This window comes from Triplophysa dalaica, chromosome 13 (assembly GCF_015846415.1).
Source record: "Triplophysa dalaica isolate WHDGS20190420 chromosome 13, ASM1584641v1, whole genome shotgun sequence".
In the NCBI taxonomy this organism is placed as follows: Eukaryota; Metazoa; Chordata; class Actinopteri; order Cypriniformes; family Nemacheilidae; genus Triplophysa; species Triplophysa dalaica.
In genome coordinates, this window is record NC_079554.1 from 21,851,526 (window position 1) to 21,869,025 (window position 17,500).

Here is a 17,500-nt window from a genome sequence, read left to right on the forward strand (position 1 = left end):
AAGAACATTTGCCTTATAACTGTGCATGTGTAAGTGCCAATGCACATCCTGTTTCTTGACACAACGACATTGCCATCCACTGGCCTGGCGTGCATACTCCATCGTTTCAATCCGTTATCCTGGATCCATGTAAATGCACACCGTTTGATAACGAAGTCATGTGTACGTGAAACTTTTCTAAAACGCAAAAGAAAACCTTTTTCTGTTTTTCATCTTGTAAACGTGGCCTAACTCACCACCGGACTACAGCACCCATAATCCCTTGCATTCGCTCATCCTCATGTCATTTCAAACCTGTTTGACTTTCTTCTACAGAACACAAAAGAAGATAATATTAAAGAACGCTGATTACCAACCCAGACTGAATCCAACTGACTTCCATGAAAACAATACCACAGAGACATTTCTCAAAATATCTTCTTTTGTGTTCTCTACTGTAAAATACCTCTGGTCTGTGAATGAGTGAGTTTGTGATGATCGTTGGCACATGCTCTAAATGTTATTCACACATCATGGAGGTTTCCTGATCAATATTCAATGCCTTTGATAAGATGATGATGTGTGTGCACGTGATGCATGCGTTGGCGACTCCAAAAAGCCCAAATCACAAGATATCTGTGTATTCTGAAGACAGAAAAAGATTTATTTAGTGGGATCACACATTTACATTTTCGGCCGTTTGGAAACCTCCACAAACAGCTTTAAATACAACATTAGTGAAATGATAGATGGAAAAAAATAAATATAAAACAAAGAAAACAAGATCAAAGGTTAGAGATAATGAGCAGGAAAACAAACGTGCAGTGATGCAACACGTTCATGTCAGATCCGAACGTAAATATCTGTACATAAACATTGATATGACACATCATATTTACAATAGAAGTCATGTGATTGAGTTAAGAAGTGGCAGGCTCAGTGTGAATGATTGAATGGATGTGTTTTACAGGTTTCCTGTGGTACATTAGCATGAGCGGATCTCAGCTCTTTCCTCCTACTGCGGTTACAGAGCTGCAAACCGCAGATTTCCTCAGTTCAATTTTCACAGATTGGCTCTCAGAGCGTGATGTCGTGGACAGGCCTATAACCGCTTTCCCTGTTTTCATACCTTTTGACACGGGGATTCTTGTTGCTGCGGAGCGAGGTGACTGCACATTCTTCCCATGCTGAAAAAGAAAACAAAACACACACGTTTTTTTTTAAACCAAAACTACTCCGTTAGGTTAACACAAAAAAGATATTTTGACAAAGAAATTTATCCAGATTTAGAACAACTTGAGAATGACAGAACTTGCATGTTTGGGTGAAATATCCCTTCAAGCACATGTTGGCCAAATTCAAAGTCCTTTTTGTTTTAAATGACCTATAGTCTGGCCTTCATATTTATGTAGATTTTGTAGAAGTTTTCAGACACTTTTAGGGGTCTAATATTGTCATGAAAAATGTATAAACAACCCTGATAACAGCACACACACATTGTGGAGACGTCTATTTGACGTCTGTTTTTACATCTGCGAGATGTATTCGTTTGATTGTTTGCTCGTCTGCCATATGTCTCGGAGACGTTTTTTTCCTGCTAGCTGTCATATTGACATTTTGAAGATGTCTTTATGATGTCAATGATTTTGAAATGTATGTAAAACTGCCTTTTCTATGACGTTTATTAGATGATTTACACAGCAGATGTTTTCCAGATCTTTAACAAACATCTAACAGACTATACCATCTAGGATATAAATGACTGGGTAACAGTTTACATTTAGGTTCCTTTTATAAAGCATTTATGAATGTGTTCATTAATGATTAATAAGTCATTTACAAATGCATTATAAAGCAGGTATAACTGCGTAAATAGAAAGGGATTCTAGCGAAATACCTGTCAAATAGTGAGCTGTTTTAACTGACTTGTTTTAAATACTTAATAAATGTGAATACTTCACAGGAGTGCACTTTCATGCGCTGTCTATATATATATAAATATATGATTCACATCAAAGATGTAGTCTTGTGAGCAAGCATTCTGTTTTTACAATAAATAATACATAAATGTTTTCTGGTTTTGAATAACTATGTGAAGTAATTGTATCATTAATAAAACATCATAAACAAACAAGTTTACAACAACCTTTGTGCATTTAGTGTTCAAAAGTTTGATGAATTTATCTTTGTAAGCGAGAAAAAACAGCTTTGGATAAGCATCATGATCTGAAGTAATGCTGGAGGACACTGTAAGACATTCAGAATCGTGTCAGTTAAGCAACATGGTTTAAAAAGTGACACAAGATATGAAATATACAATAATAAGAAAAAACAACATAACACCCTACAGTCTTCCGTCTGACAGCATATTTTGCAAACAACATGTCAAATTGAGTCAAATAAATAAAGCATAAATACACTTATTAGGCATTTATAACATGCGAGTTAAAAACGTCTGACTACGTGGCTGGTATTTCGTTAGAATCGCTTTTTATTTAAAGGAGTTATAACTGATTTATAATGCATTTGTAAATGTATTATTATTAATTATTAAGGAACACATTAACAAATGCTTTATAAAGGGAACCTTATTGTAAAGTGTTACCAATAAAGGTTATTATTCAAGCTGCAATCAGTAACTTTTGTCTCTATCTGAAACAAAACTGCAGGCTACTTTACATATTCATCCCTTTGTGCCTTTTTTAAAATTTGACTTCAAATTGACATTAACTGTGAACAGAGATCACAGAATTTAAAATGCTATTTTTCATTTCCAAAGACAAAATCTCTTTACAGGTTAGATTTTCTTAAACGCTGATGTGTCAGCAGTGTTCTGGTCATGCATAAACTCTGGTGAAAGGCCTTTATAGCTGTCGTTTATTTTAGTAGGTTGTGTAGGCTGGGAAAAGCAGGTTAACCCAGTGCCAGTCACACATAACACTATAAAGTGTGCTAATAATAATTAAAGCCAATTTATCTCAGGTTAAGGTATAGGGGACGTTGTCAGTTGGTGCCACTGTCTCAAGGATTTTACTGGGTAGACAAACATCATTCTTGTGTTAGAAATCATATATAAAAGGGGAATGCATTTGATTTTTTTGATACCTTGAAAGAGAGCTATCTAGAGAGCAGGCACCGCCTGATATCATTTTGAAACATTTCAGTAGCAACTGTAATGTAGAAGATTAAATATTACACTTTTGCTTTCAGGGATACAAAATCACAGTATTAATGGTTAACTATTTACAATCACAAGAGTATGCTCACACACGTTTGAACTTCAAAACACGAAACAGATGTGATACTCACTACAGACTGAGTCGACCGTGAAGGTGCGGAGGTGATGGGAGTGATCGTGATGCTGCTGGTCACCTTGCCCTGTGTCCCCGTGTTCCCCACGTGAGTGGTCTGCTGTCGCGGAGAGCGCAGAACGGTCCCCGTGTCCTTGCTGTCTGAACTTAGACCATTGGGCCAAAGGGTAACCGTGCCACTTCTATCATCCTGAGGTTTCTTAAACGCAGGTGAGCCCAGGTGGATATGGATCTTGTTATCTTCTGTAGTGATTATATTGGAGTTGTATTTGCGGACGGGCGTTGGCACGGTCTGCTTTTCAGGGGTCAACTTAAACACAGCCCTGCCCATGGTCATCTCCAGGGGTTCCGGGGAAACGGAGGCCTGGGAGACCGGCATCGCACTAACAGTGATGATGGACAGAGGAGAGATGGGATGCTCCGCTTTACCTTTTTCAGGAGATTTGGCTCTAGAGATGGCGGTGATGGTAACCGGAGACTTTGTCCGCTCTGGACCACTCGCTACGTCGTTGGCTTTGGACTTTGTCAGCATGGAGGTAGGGACAATAGTTATCCGCGGCTTCTGGAGACCAAGGGTTGGGATGATTGTAGTGGTGGCAAAGAAGTCTTCAGCTCGTGGGCTGGTGATCTCCAATGTGGCTGTGCTGTTCTGATGATCCGGAGTCACCTTAATATGGAGTGGCCGACCTGTTTTCTGAGTCATGGTTAGTTCTGGAGATAGTGATGTTGTTCCGTTGACCTGTTGGGTTGTTTTGTCTGATATGACCTCTTGGGTGATCGTCACCGCTTCTTTCTTTTTCATCCAAGGGTTCCAGGATTTCCTCGCGGTCATCTCTGCGGCTGCCGGCGGGTAACGCTCCAACACCGTCGGCTTCTTGAGACCTTTTTGCCTTAAGTTGCTCATGATGTGATTTTCCTCTTGAACGGACTTCTGAATGAACACGGCCGGAGTCTCATCCTCGGCATGTTCGCCCAAATTGCCGTCAGTCTGTACCGCAGTGGAAGTGAGAGGAACGTCCACCATTCTCCTTCCATTCATGCTGGGTCTAAGAGCACGACTGTAACGCTTTGTAGCTTCCAGCTCTTGGGTTAGTTTTAGGAACTCTTGACTCGTGTTTTTCTTTTTCTCCTCCTCTTCAATCAACCGCTTTTGGAGAACAGCGTACTCCACCTGAAGCTGGGATAGTTGGTCCTCCTTGTTCATGAGCTCATGAATCTTCTCCTTCAGAGCTTGGACATCGGCTCGAAGATCTCTCGTTCTGGCCTCCTCCATTTTGCAGCGTAGTCTGAGCTCAGCTTCTTGGCTCACCAGTTCTCCTTTCTCTATGGCTTTGTTCTTGGTGATTTGGGTCTTCATCTCTTCCAGGAGAAGGGAAAGGGCATTGGCTTTGTCTTGCTCGGTTCTAAACTTCTTCTCAAGCATGTCGTACTCGTCCTCTGTCTTCAACAAATCACCCTCCACAACCTCGAGCTGTTTCAGACGGTTCTTGAGTCTCTCGATCTCCTGCGTGAGCTCCTTAACCTTGTTGTCCTCATCAGAATATCCAGCCTTGTTTCTGGAAGATTCCCACTTGGTCTCCTCTTGCTCATCTAGTTTACTTTGCATCTGACATACCTTTGCACTCAGCTCTTTCATTTTCTCTTCTCCACTTACGATTTGAGACTTCATGTCCTCTTTTTCTTTTGCCAGCGTAGACACTCTTGTCTCCATCTCGGACTTCAATTTAAGAAGCTTTTTACTTTCCTCGATCAGCTTTTCAGTGACGTCCGTGACCTTGCATTGCTCCGCCTTGAACATTTTGCTCAGCTCTTCCCCTTTCTTCTCCTCCTGTTTAATTCGCTCGGCCACGTTTTTCCTCTCGTCCATCAGAATCACAGTGAATGATTTCAGTTTCGCCAAGTCATCTTTCAAACTCTTCTCTGCCTTTTCCAGCCTCGATTCGGAGCTCTCGAGTTCTTTGATGTGGTTTTTTACCGTCTCTAGTTCGCAGGCGAAGTTCTTTGTCAAGGTTCTTTCTCTGTCCAGGTTGGTGTGAAGTTGAGCACACTCAGATTTGCTCACGTTAAAAGCTCCCTCCAGTTTCTCCAGGTCCATCATCCTCTTCTGCAATTTCTCCACCTCTAGTTTCAGCTCACGGCTGTGGTTCTCCTCATCTTGAAGCTTCCTCTTTAGCTCCTTGCACTGTGCCTCTGTTTTCGTGATCTCCTCGTCCTTTCCCTCCATCTCCAGCACTCTCTTCCGAAGGTTCTCCAGCTCGGCCATTAGGCTTGAGTTTCCACACTCCCCTCTGCTTATTTTGTCCCGCAGGTCTTGCAGATCTTCTTCGGATTTCTGCAATGTACGATTGGTCTCCTCTAACTCCTCGATCTTGCGTGACAAGCCGGCCAACTTCAGACGCAACTGCCGGCTTTCAGAATCCGTCTTGGTTAGCCTGGAGGTCATCGTCTCATGTTCCTGTGTGGATTTAAAGGTCTTATGTTCTAAGTCAAGCTCCAACCTCTGAAACCTCAAGCTGTCGTCTTTAGCTTTGTTGTTGACGATTTCCAGTTGTTGCTCCCTTTCATTCAGATTTTTGCTGAGCTCCTGGACCTTCTGTGTCTCCTCGTCAATCTTCTCAATGTGAAGCTGCCTTTCGTCCACCAGCATCAGTGCAAATGATTTCAGCTTGACCAGCTCCTCCTGAACCTTCTCAAGATGTTTTCGGTGATCTTTCTCCTTCCGAGCTTGGTACACCTTCTCCTGCTCCAACAGTCTCTTGAGTCTGGAAAAATAGGATTAAGGATTGATTCAAAACAAAGTTCACGCCATTCCACCCAAACATGATTGATCGGTAACAACAACATCCATGCCCTATAATTATATTTTATATGAAATAACTCTTTACAGTATTGAATGAGGTAACCCACAATCCACGTGAAACTTGGCACATAATCTCAAATGCACGAATAGACTCAGAAAGGCGCTTGAATGTTTATAAAGACAAAAAGCATGACATTTGAGAGAACAGATTGGAAGCTGTGATTGTCCCTCAGTCACTGAGAGTTTCACGCTTACATGATCACAGCATTGCAACAGTTTACCAGCCGCTTGACACGTCAATGGGGAAAAAATCCTACTGGGCAAATAGTCTACACATCACAAGAGTGGATTTTCTACCACTTAAAGAAACATCTACGATGCTGGTAAATGTTTACCCTGACCTGCTTTGCGGGAGTCTCACAAACTTATTCACATGCCTTCTCCAAAATAAGTCCGTGACACCACCAAAAAAACCTACAGCACATTTTTCACAATTCCATGAACTCATTTTCCTGGGAATTCTACAGTACAGATCCAAACAGATGCAATCCTATTACTCATTTGCATTCTCTTTAAACAGTTTACAAACTCACCATCTATCTGGGAAGCAGTCCAGGTAGATCCGTGTCTAAAGCGTTGTGAACCGCACAGGTTTAACTACTCTGTACTGCAGAGACGCTCACCGCATCATTTCCAGGTTTCAGTGTTAACCATCACATTCCAAACATGTCATCAACACAGTGAGAGGTGAACCTCGTGTGAAACGGCACTGGTGATATCATCCCACTAACACATAACTCTTCTGACCTTATTTGGTGAGAGGAGGAGGAGCAAACAGTTTTCATACTCTTTTCCCAGCTCTCTCTCTCTCTCTTTGTCCGAGTCAGGATATTGTTTTAGGAAACAGTCAATTAAACCAGTGGCCAGCGCTCTCAACCTTCAGCAGCATTTCAAGAGCTCCCTTTCCAGCTCACATAAACTTGACCGAAATGACCCAATTACTTCCTTTCTCACTCGCGCCTCAGTGTTCCCATGGGAACTGGAGGACAATGCAGGGGGAAAGTTTTGTTTTGTGGGAGAACAATGACACGCTTTCTCGGTTCAGCTGTCACTCACAAATGCATCAGAGAAGTACATCTTACTACAAAAGTCAAAAATACAAGTTATAGAAAGGCACTAAGAGCAAAAACGGAATGAATATAAGCAAAAATATATTTAGAATAATGTTATTGTATATAATATGGAAAGTTAAAGTTAACTGATAAAATGTAAAAACTGATGTGATCAATAAATCATTGCAAAATGTTTTTACACTAATCATTCAAATCAAGTTAAGCAATTTCAAGAAGGATATGTTTTAAAATTATATAGATTTTAAGATTAAGAATAAAGAGCTGAAATGACTTTACAGTCAGATTGATGTAGTGTATAGTTTGTCACTGCTCAGAATTGGTAAAAGTTAAAGAAAGACATTTATGTGTTTTTTTACAAAAATGTACACCGTATGTGCCATTTTTCTCGGTCGAGTCCAGGCCCTGATTACTTTAGCTGTGGCGCATATGTCAACAAGGTTTATTATTTCAGGCTTTATTTCGAGAAAGCAACAAGGTTTACATTTCAAGGTAAGGATGAAACTACAGGGATTGCGTGTTAAGAGAAATAAATGTTAATTTTATAGTTTTTTTTTCCTCAAAAGAGACAACCGTGATGATGAATGCGGCAAACTATGCCACCCCTAGAGGACGCAGCCAAATCTTGTGCAGGACACGTTTGGGAAAAATGTAAAAAACCACAATAAACAGCTTGTCAATTTCTAAATGACTCTTTCGAATGTTTTACACTTGACATATAAAAATAAAGAAACATCGATAGAAGGTTCCACATAAAAATAGTACAGTATACTAGAATTTTTTGTAAATACTGGCATTGACTGTAGTAAACTGTCGTAACATGTAGTATACTGTAATATATTATATTGAAGCCTACATTTTGTCAATGTATAATCAAGTATTTTGTAGTGTTGTCTATGTTAAATTGATAACCTTAATAAGGTTTTTTCCTGGCTCAAAATGAGGCGAAGATGATGCAATGAAAACTAATAAGTTATATAAATCATTTAATTTATTCACCCGAACAGAAACAGTTTAAAATTGTAATACAAGCTTTTTTATCCATTTCAACTAACTTTAGCTCATAATGAACCAGTCTTACTACATGAGCAAAGTTCATTCACATCCTACATTCTCTTGTGGTTCACTGAGCTTTGAATAATTTGCTGATCTCTTACATTCTGTTAAAACGAATCAATTGTCCTGATTGCAATATGCGTTCATACTGGCGAACTCTCCGTGTACAGTATAACGCTGATTTGACGAGCCAACTTTACAGCTAAAAACATTACAATGATGTACAACAAGAAAATTTAAGAACCCTTTTCAAGAAATTGAATCTCCTGAACAGCCGTCAAACACAGCACCTGAGCTCTTCTTCTTAACTCTTCAAAACCTCACAGTGCTGATAATGAAACAGCGCCTCTATTGTGGCGTAATGCTGCAACTGTAGTTACAAATGACAGTCTGTTTAATGCCCAAAGTGTTTTTTGTGGAGAAACTCCACATAATTTAGCAAGGAGTCGGAGGCGGCAACAAATTTTGACTGAGGCGGCACCAAATTTCTATAAGCAGGAAAACCAGTTGTAGGGCTCTTAGACTTTTATGTTTTTACAAAGAATTATACTGTTACAGTTTTTACACTTTACAATAGAACATAATAAAGTAAACTACAGGATTTTTTAAATTTTGCCATTCAATCACTCAAAGCACCTTATTGCCATTCAGAACACTCTTGAAACCAAAGACCAAGGGCTTGCAAAGCAAAACCACTGTCTTATCCAAACACACACTTTTTTGCCTTCTTCACTTTCTCTTAGGAATCTCACACAGTAAGCAACCAAGGGGAATTCAGATTTTAACTCAACGTGAATGTTTACTAATATACAAATAGATAAAGATCAGTGTCTGTCTCGCAGTGACCTTCTTCCAATAAAAGAACAAAACTAGTTCCTGTCTTCAAATTACAATGTTTCTAGAATGAGAGACTAACAAACAACAAGTTTGTAAATATCAGGTAAAAGAGAGAGGGGTAATTTGAGGAGGAACCACATCACGGGAGCTTGCAGAAGCTCGGCACGCTGCAGTTTTATATTCTTGGCGGGATTCCCCGTCTCCGCCCGCCTTTCAGTCCCCGGTGGTGTGGTGATAGCGTGACCTCACCTGCCATGAATCTGTGAAATGAGAGAATCATGGAGGAATGTGCTCACACACAGCGCTTAGAGATCAGCATGATACTGGTAAAAAGAGACTCTGAATAGTGCCCTTGCATAAACCAGAGCGAAGAAACATAACACATGAAAAAATACTGTATACTTCAGTGATTACTATAGGAAACTGTACTAAAATTCATAGATACTTATATAGTGTTTAAGAACTTAACTGTAGTAAATATTAAAGAATACTAAACGGTCTTCTAAAGTTGATCAATTTCCAATACTGTCCACAAAGTAATTTCAGTTTAAAATAATGAAAAATTTAAACGTTGCCTCTACAGATTAAAGCACTAAAATTAAATATTAACATACAAATATTAAGAGCACTAAAATTAACATACGATTCTTCAAAAAACAAAAGTTTTAAAAATATGAATGAAACAAAACTAAACTAAAAACGCAAACTATAACAACTCTGGTATACTATAGTGATTATTACACTACACATAACTATAATGAATATAGTGTTTTGCAATTTACTACAGTTTACTATGGTAATACTATAGTATACTGCAGATTCTTTTTCATGTGAGCTAATGTTTTCAATCCATTTCATTAAACCCCCCCACAAATGTTTAGACATTTGTTGTTGGGTCTTTATTTATTTTGGTTTTGGTAGGTTTCTGTACAACCATTAACTATTGAAAAAAGCATCACACATGCCCAACAACAAAATCATGTGGCTTGTTAATTTTCAAGCGACCAATTTAATGATTCTCAAAGTGCACAATATTTAGCCACAAGCGTTTAGAAAATTACACGTATGAAAAATCCTACAGCAGAGTTTTAATGGCTGCCAAACAGATGTCAAAATCATACCTTTCTAAAGTTTGGGGAGGGGGGTAAATGGGAATTCAGAGGAGCATGACAGAGAAACCTTCATATGGGTCTTATCATGTGAACATGTATGATCTCATTATCTCATTGTTTGCATTTTGCAGGTATGAGTCACCTGATTTTCAGCAGATAAACATCCACAACACCACAGCTGCTCTAAATATTTAACCTTTATTGTGACAAAGCCCCAATAAACCCTCTCATTGATATTTAATTTGTGTACCTGGTCCTGAGAATGCTTGACACAAAGACAACTTTTACACTACATGATGTGACTATCAATTGCATCAAATCTCCTGAGCAATGAAAGCTGAGCGATACATCTTCAATACGAGAATCTACATCCTTAAAGAAAAACGTCAGATAAAAATGGCACATTTGACACACAATACCCGAGGAGGACGGAGTTAAGACAAGGCCTCGTGACACACACGCATGCAGAGGTTGAAATCGGTCCTCACCGCTCTCTGTCCTGCTCCAGCAGGTTGGTGAAATCGTCGCTTTTATTCATGAAGTCGACGTGTTTGCGTTTCTCACTCTCCAGCTCGGAGACCGTCCGTCTGTGACACTTCTCTGCTAACAGAAGCTGCTCTAACATCCGTCTGTACGTTTCTCGTTGCTTCTCCTCCAAACGGTCCAGCTGTAGAAACATCATCTTTATATTTACATTCATATTTGTGCGTGTCAAAACATGGGAAAACAACCGTGTGTTGTCGGAACATTGATGAGTGGATCAAAATGTTTTCTGCTCCAGCTGCACCGTCTCTCCTCTGTATGAGAAATGCAGTTTTGAACGGATTAGAGATGAAATCACACCTCCATCATAGGGATGTCGTACACGTCATCTCTAGTCATGTCAACGCTGGTCATCAGACTGTCTCTCTGCAGGGCCTGCAACGGTTGGTTTGGAACCGCAGAACCGTAATGAGCCTCTAGAACCTCTGGCCGTGTTCTCTCAGACTGGAGCATTTGAATAATGTCCTCACGTGCCTGATGGAAGCAATCATTGCGTTACAATTTTTTTTCATATAAACTTCACAATCTATATCTTTAGATAAATCTAAATTATTTATGTGTGAAAACTATATGACACATTCTCCCAAGTATACCACGGTATGACCATACTAGATGACCAGACAAATGTGAAATGTATGACATCCAAAAACTCATTGTATGTTTTGATACTCTTTTGATAATGCTGATCAAACATTTCTCAACATGGCTATTGATTTTTCAATTATTAGGTCAATTGTTCACACTATTATGAAAAATTAATAACATCCTCTCTATACACCAGCAGGGGGAGCTCTATGCATTAAAAGCAAAACATAATACCAGCTGGAATTCCAATGGGATAACAGTATTCTGCATACTGCACAAAGTGTGTACTTGTGTTAAGCTAAATAAAATGAATGTGCTAAATACAGTATACTTTTTGTTCTATATGTGAAATGCATTATGGGATACAGTAGCAGCGTGCACTGTTTTTCGCCCCTTCCTTAGAATTCACGTAACATTTGCCCTTAATAGTATTTGTGTGTAGAATTGGCATCTACCAAATCATAGTATGCTTAAATGAGCTTTCTTTAAGCACCCAGATAGTCTACTTCCAAATATTTCAAAGCGCACGCGCTAATGGCTGATATTACCCACAATTTGTTGAAAGAGGGCAGAGTTTAGTAATGTCACAACAAATTTTTTAATAAAATAATAGAAATAACATAAGTGAGAAATGATTAACTAAAAAATAAATTAATAACCTAATTATTAATACTCTGTCAAATACTCTCTCATAGCAAAATCAGTAAATACTTTTATGACATAACACTGTAAATGTAGGTGAATTAGGGTGCTATGTGGCATACTGCATACTAAATACTTAAAAATAATATACAAGATATAAAAATGAAGATAAAAATTTGTTTAAAAAAAATTGTGTAATGGACACATCTGATAAGTAAACAGATTGCATTATGGGATGTTACAGTGTTACGTTACGTCTTGTTTTTTTACTGTGGCAACTTTTGTAACCATGATATTTTGGAGTAAACTTATTACCATGGTAACCACAAAATCAATTCTATCGCGCACCCAAGTCTCACCTGAACTTCTCCTTCCATGACTCCCAGAAGATGGATGAGCTGTTCTTTCGACAGGTCCATAAGTCCGGCTTCTCTCTGCCGCGTCTCGTGAGGTTTCTGCGCCTTTTTCAGTGTTCCAGAAACGACGTGCTTCTCCCCGCTGCTTTCCTGTTCAGCTTTAGTTTTCTTCTTCATCTGCTCCGGCACGCTCTTCTCTTTCTCCGTGTTGTGGATTTTAGTAAACGGTCGGTTCTCTGATTCCTCCATATCGCAGGTCCTTGACCTCATCTTCACCTGCACGTGCAAACAACAACGTGATGAACATGGACGGATACACCGAGTGTTCAAGTACAGCGTGACACGTGCCCTTCTGTCGCCATGTCGGACATGTGTTCTACATGTGTACCGTGATAATAAAATATGAACTGCTCACATGTTCTTGATATGTTTTCTAACATTCACCCATCTACTGTCCACAAACACAGGTTTTTAACTGCAATATTTGAATATGGAGTTCATCAATCTGCAAGTTTCTCATGTTCCAATCAGTAACTTTTAAGAGGGGGATTTCCCTAAAAGAGAGAGAGAGAGAGAGAGCTCTTTGTGTAATCACTGCCAAGCTCAACGACGACATCAAGATTTTTGATAAACAGCGAATGAACTGCCTCCCTTATGATCTCACACCGAACCTCTCTGCTCTGACATCATGTCCCACAATCCTCTGTTCACAACCCACACATCTCTCAGGATCCACGTTCCCATCAGAAAAGCATCTGGAAAAAAGACTTTAATATCTTAAAAATTGAAACAAGATGTTCAATATGCTCAATTTCAAAACAGGTCATAAAGTCATAAAGATTCGACAGAATCGATACAAATCTCACACATAAAGTGGGAATTTATTCACCCCTCTTATTGTTCACCAGGTGAAAATCATGTTCTGATCAAGTAGAAAAACAACATCACATGATTTGAAGAATCAAATGTATCAATCTCAAATCAAATCTCTCAATTATATGATCATCATACGAACTTTCTAGATAAATGACTATCTAAGAGATGTTTTATTAATGAGACGGGAAGTGCATGGACCAGTGTTTACATCTAGCCAAGTAATCTAGTTAGTAATCTAGGGAATATTGATTTCAGACACAACCTCTGTTTTGATTAGCTAACCTCTAATTCTCATCTGTTTAACCTCAATACAACGTTAACATAACCTTCATACACACAAAACAAATGCGCCAGACACTAAATGTGTTTCTCTCTTGTGAGATGGGTGTATTTATAGACGTCTGATTATCCCTGACAATTTCGGGGTGACCTTAGTTCTCGAGCCCGAGGCAGACGGTGGATGTAAACCTGAATATGTCTTCTATTTATTTACACCCACTAAATGTTCTTCACATCTCAAGAGCTCCCAGGACGCTCGGCCCAGCTGTTCGGTGCTGAAATTGAACTGTATTTATAGAGTCGTCCACACTTGTGCACAGGAGACACCGGGAGGACCAATCAGAGCGAGACACGCTATTGGCTTTTACACGGGCATCTCCAGAGAAATCTATATTGGCATACGGCGTGAATGATGGATCTTTATATGCAGCTCTTGTGATAATTAATTCTTCAGATTCTTGAGGTTTTTCAAGCGGAGGTGAGCGATAGCGTTTATATTTACAACGGAAGAAACAGATACACAGTCAAAAAACTGCCACGTTGTTTGTTGGCACAACTGATCTGGGATCACAAAACAGGGTTCATGTTTAACAGGGCACATCTAACTCAGCTTGCGCCAGTCTGTCCTGCAAAATTTCCCACTTCGGTTCAGATGTTAAGACACTGTTGAGATGTGACGTACTACACAATGTACACTGAAGACAACACTCTCCTTTGCAATGAAATCGAACGTTTTGTATAAAACAACATACTGCAGATGTCTATGATTTGTTATCTCACAGCCTCTGGAGCACCCTTGAGGTCCTGGCAGGTTGACGTGAGAAGGTAATGGGCAACCCTTTGAGAATAAAACGTATTTTTCTGGACCACTGATACGACTGGTCATCTCACATCAATCTAAAGAGTCTCAAGACGGTTTCATACTGCTCAACTCATCCACTTTAAAAACTTCATTCAGCTTAAGCAGTCGCTGTCCTCACAACCAGTGTTTGGGCAAGTTACTCTGAAAAAATCATAAACTACTAGTTACTAATGACATATTCAATAGTGTAATTAGATTACTGTACAAATGACTCTCTCCAAAAAGTATTTAATTACTTATTACTAATAACTTTCTATATCCTATATCAACCGTGATCAGTTAAGTGATTCAAGAATGGACATGAAACGTCTCTTTTAATTAGTTCAAATAAATAATAAAAAACTTAATAAACTAGTTTTATTTATAACAAATGTGAGAATTATACATTAAAGCACAGATTTTGAAGTTAGACGTTTGATATCAATTCCACTATTGCACACACATATACAGAAAACATAAGAGTAATCCCTTACTTTAATTTTCAAGGAGGAAGTAATTCAATTACAGTAATTTATGACTTAGTAACTAGTTACACCAAACACTCCTCACAACTGATACAGAGACACACAAGATGCTTGAGAGAACTTGAGAAAACTGGATTTGCTTCACTAAGGTGTTTGACTAAATAAGGACAGACACGTGCTCTTGCAGAAGGATATCAATAGTGTTGATGATATAATTGCCAAAAGCTCATCATACGGAAATAATTTTTAACACATCCTTCCTGTGAGTTAGACACAAAGAAGAGGAAGAGAGATATTATGAAGTTCCCTTTTCAGATTGTTGGTTGATAATCATTTCCTCCAATACACAAGCTTTTTTTACTGTGTAACAGATTTCTGCATCACATTCTCAACAGCATTTCACACCCACAAACTGTGCCTGAATCTAATTTATGGGGAAAATGGGGGAGAGAGAGAGGGGTGACATTGAGAGGTTGTATGCATGTGTACATAAATAGGAGTCATAAACTGTATCCTAGTTTAAACTGTGCCGTGATGTTTTAGGTGAAGGTTCAGGAGTCTGAAACGTCAGATACTTTTTTGTTTTAGCTTGTGTCCACACGGTAATTTGTGTATGCAATTTTACTTGGGGATAACATGTCATGCAGCGAACGGTCATTATCACCTACACACTGTGTGATCAAGACAATTTCCCCCATTAAGGGTTTATTTTATTTACATTTACATTTAGCAGACGCTTTTATCCAAAGCGACTTACAGTGCACTTATTACAGGGACAATCCCCCTGGAGCAACATGGAGTAAAGTGTCTTGCTCAAGGTCACACTGGTGGTGGCTGCTGGGATCGAACCAGCAACCTTTGATTTACCAGTTCAGTGGTTTAACCCACTAGACCACCATCTCCAATGATCATTTTATGATCATGATGACTGTCCCATGGTACATTACACAGCAAATTAAACAGCTTCTTACCCAATAAATAAACTAGTGGTGGGTATAGATACATTTTTTTAATCTAGATTAATCTAGATTAATTCCAAGATTAAAATGGCTCATTTGAATTCTGCCGAAGGCATTCAGAATATGTGTGCTACCCAAATAATGACTAAAAGTAAGTCTTTGAGAACGGGTTTCTCAAGCCAGGTGGCGCATTAGACCAGGGGCTCATCTCCTATTTCCAAAATGCATCACAAACTGCTTGAGAAAGCTGTTCTACTATGATAATTTGTGATGAAAATTAAATTATATTCAATAAGATGAACTTGTGTTTACTTCCGCATTAGCTAAGGGATGATTTGCGTTTAGGTGGTACTTGAGACTGGAAGAGCTCCTACAGTACATTTACATTTAGTCATTTAGCAGACGCATTTATCCAAAGCGACTTACAAAGAGTGAGGGAGCAACAAGCGATATGTCATACAGGAGCCATAATACATTAGATCTCAATACAAAGTTACTGGTTTCAACTAAAGCTAGAACACTACCTGTTGAGAGAAAGTGTTTTTTTAAACCAATTCCGCATTGCACAAGGTGCAAACAACCTTAGTCTTGTCGCTGTTTCTATTGGGAAGCTTCTTAAAAAATTCCTGAAGCAAACCCGGCGGCTTCATAGCTGCATCCATGTTAGCAGGTCACGTTTGATGCGGTAATTTCACAGTAACGTTATGTTGTGTTCAGACCAAACGCGAATTGCGCGTCAAGCGCGAGTGATTTATATGTTAATGCAAAGAGCCAATAGACCTACTTGCTGCGCGAATCGCGCAAATGAAGCCCTGGTTATGAGATGATGAGGCGGCTTCTGCTTCCGCGAATGACGCGAATCACGCGAGTTGAAAAATCTCGTTCTCGCCCCGTACAGTGCAGTTAAGCTGGTATACATCCGAGCTAAAATATCAAGGTGAAAGTCATCATAGCTTGCGTAGTATAGACCCAGCTCCCAACCCAACTTTGAGAATAGATTAACGGCGACATTTTTTTATCGCGCGATAAGAGTCTCACTGCGTTAACGGCGTTAACGGCCCACCACTAAAATAAACATATTAAAAACGGGGCTGTCAAACAATAAATCAGGATAAATCACATCTAGAATGAACGTTTGTGTTTGCGTAATTTATGTCTGTGTGCTGTGCATATTCATTTTGTATTTATAAACACGTACATGCATATATTCAAGAAAAATGTAAACATTTATTAACAATTAGAATTATCGGTACATATTTAAAAACATGGAAATATTTTCTAAATATCTATACATGTATGTGTTTGTGTTTATAAATAAATAAAAATATGCACTGTATACACAGACTTTTATTATGTAAACACAAACTTTTAATCTGAATGCCCTAATTAAAAATAAAACAAATTTAGTTGTTTATAAGACATGAGATAGAACTGCTACATTTTTCATTAGCTTTTAAAATACATTTTATTATTAGGGATGCCCAATAAATTATGGGCCATTTCTGTATCGGCAGAAAAATTGTCATTTTTAATGTTATCTGTATTGACCGATAATAAAATTTAGGTCGATATTTTATAACCAATAAATCATAAATAATTTCCTTTCGTTAAACTTCTTCAGGTTGATGCTTCTCACAGTTAAAATACAGTACAGTACTGTCATTCTGTCGTGATCATTTACGTACTGCTATTAGCAAACCATTGTTTAT

At 38.8% G+C, this 17,500-nt stretch overlaps 1 protein-coding gene across 8 annotated transcripts in view; it reads right to left on the reverse strand.

The window, feature by feature from the left end:
- The window catches only part of LOC130434418 (filamin-A-interacting protein 1), a 29,881-nt gene that overhangs the window by 4,924 nt on the left and 7,457 nt on the right, over positions 1-17,500 (reverse strand). For 5 of the 8 annotated variants that reach the window (XM_056764575.1, XM_056764571.1, XM_056764576.1 and 2 more), the window contains 5 exons: positions 12,355-12,627; positions 11,069-11,242; positions 10,714-10,892; positions 3,289-6,052; positions 621-1,166 (listed from right to left, as the gene is read on the reverse strand). In XM_056764575.1, the coding sequence (XP_056620553.1) occupies positions 981-1,166; positions 3,289-6,052; positions 10,714-10,892; positions 11,069-11,242; positions 12,355-12,621 (3,570 nt within the window). In that variant the 5' untranslated portion in view covers positions 12,622-12,627 and the 3' untranslated portion in view covers positions 621-980. Of the gene's footprint in view, positions 1-620; positions 1,167-3,084; positions 3,150-3,288; positions 6,053-6,683; positions 6,831-10,713; positions 10,893-11,068; positions 11,243-12,354; positions 12,628-12,766; positions 12,906-13,022; positions 13,107-17,500 lie in introns of those variants that run through there. The other 3 variants (XM_056764574.1, XM_056764577.1, XM_056764578.1) reach the window with 3 other exon arrangements.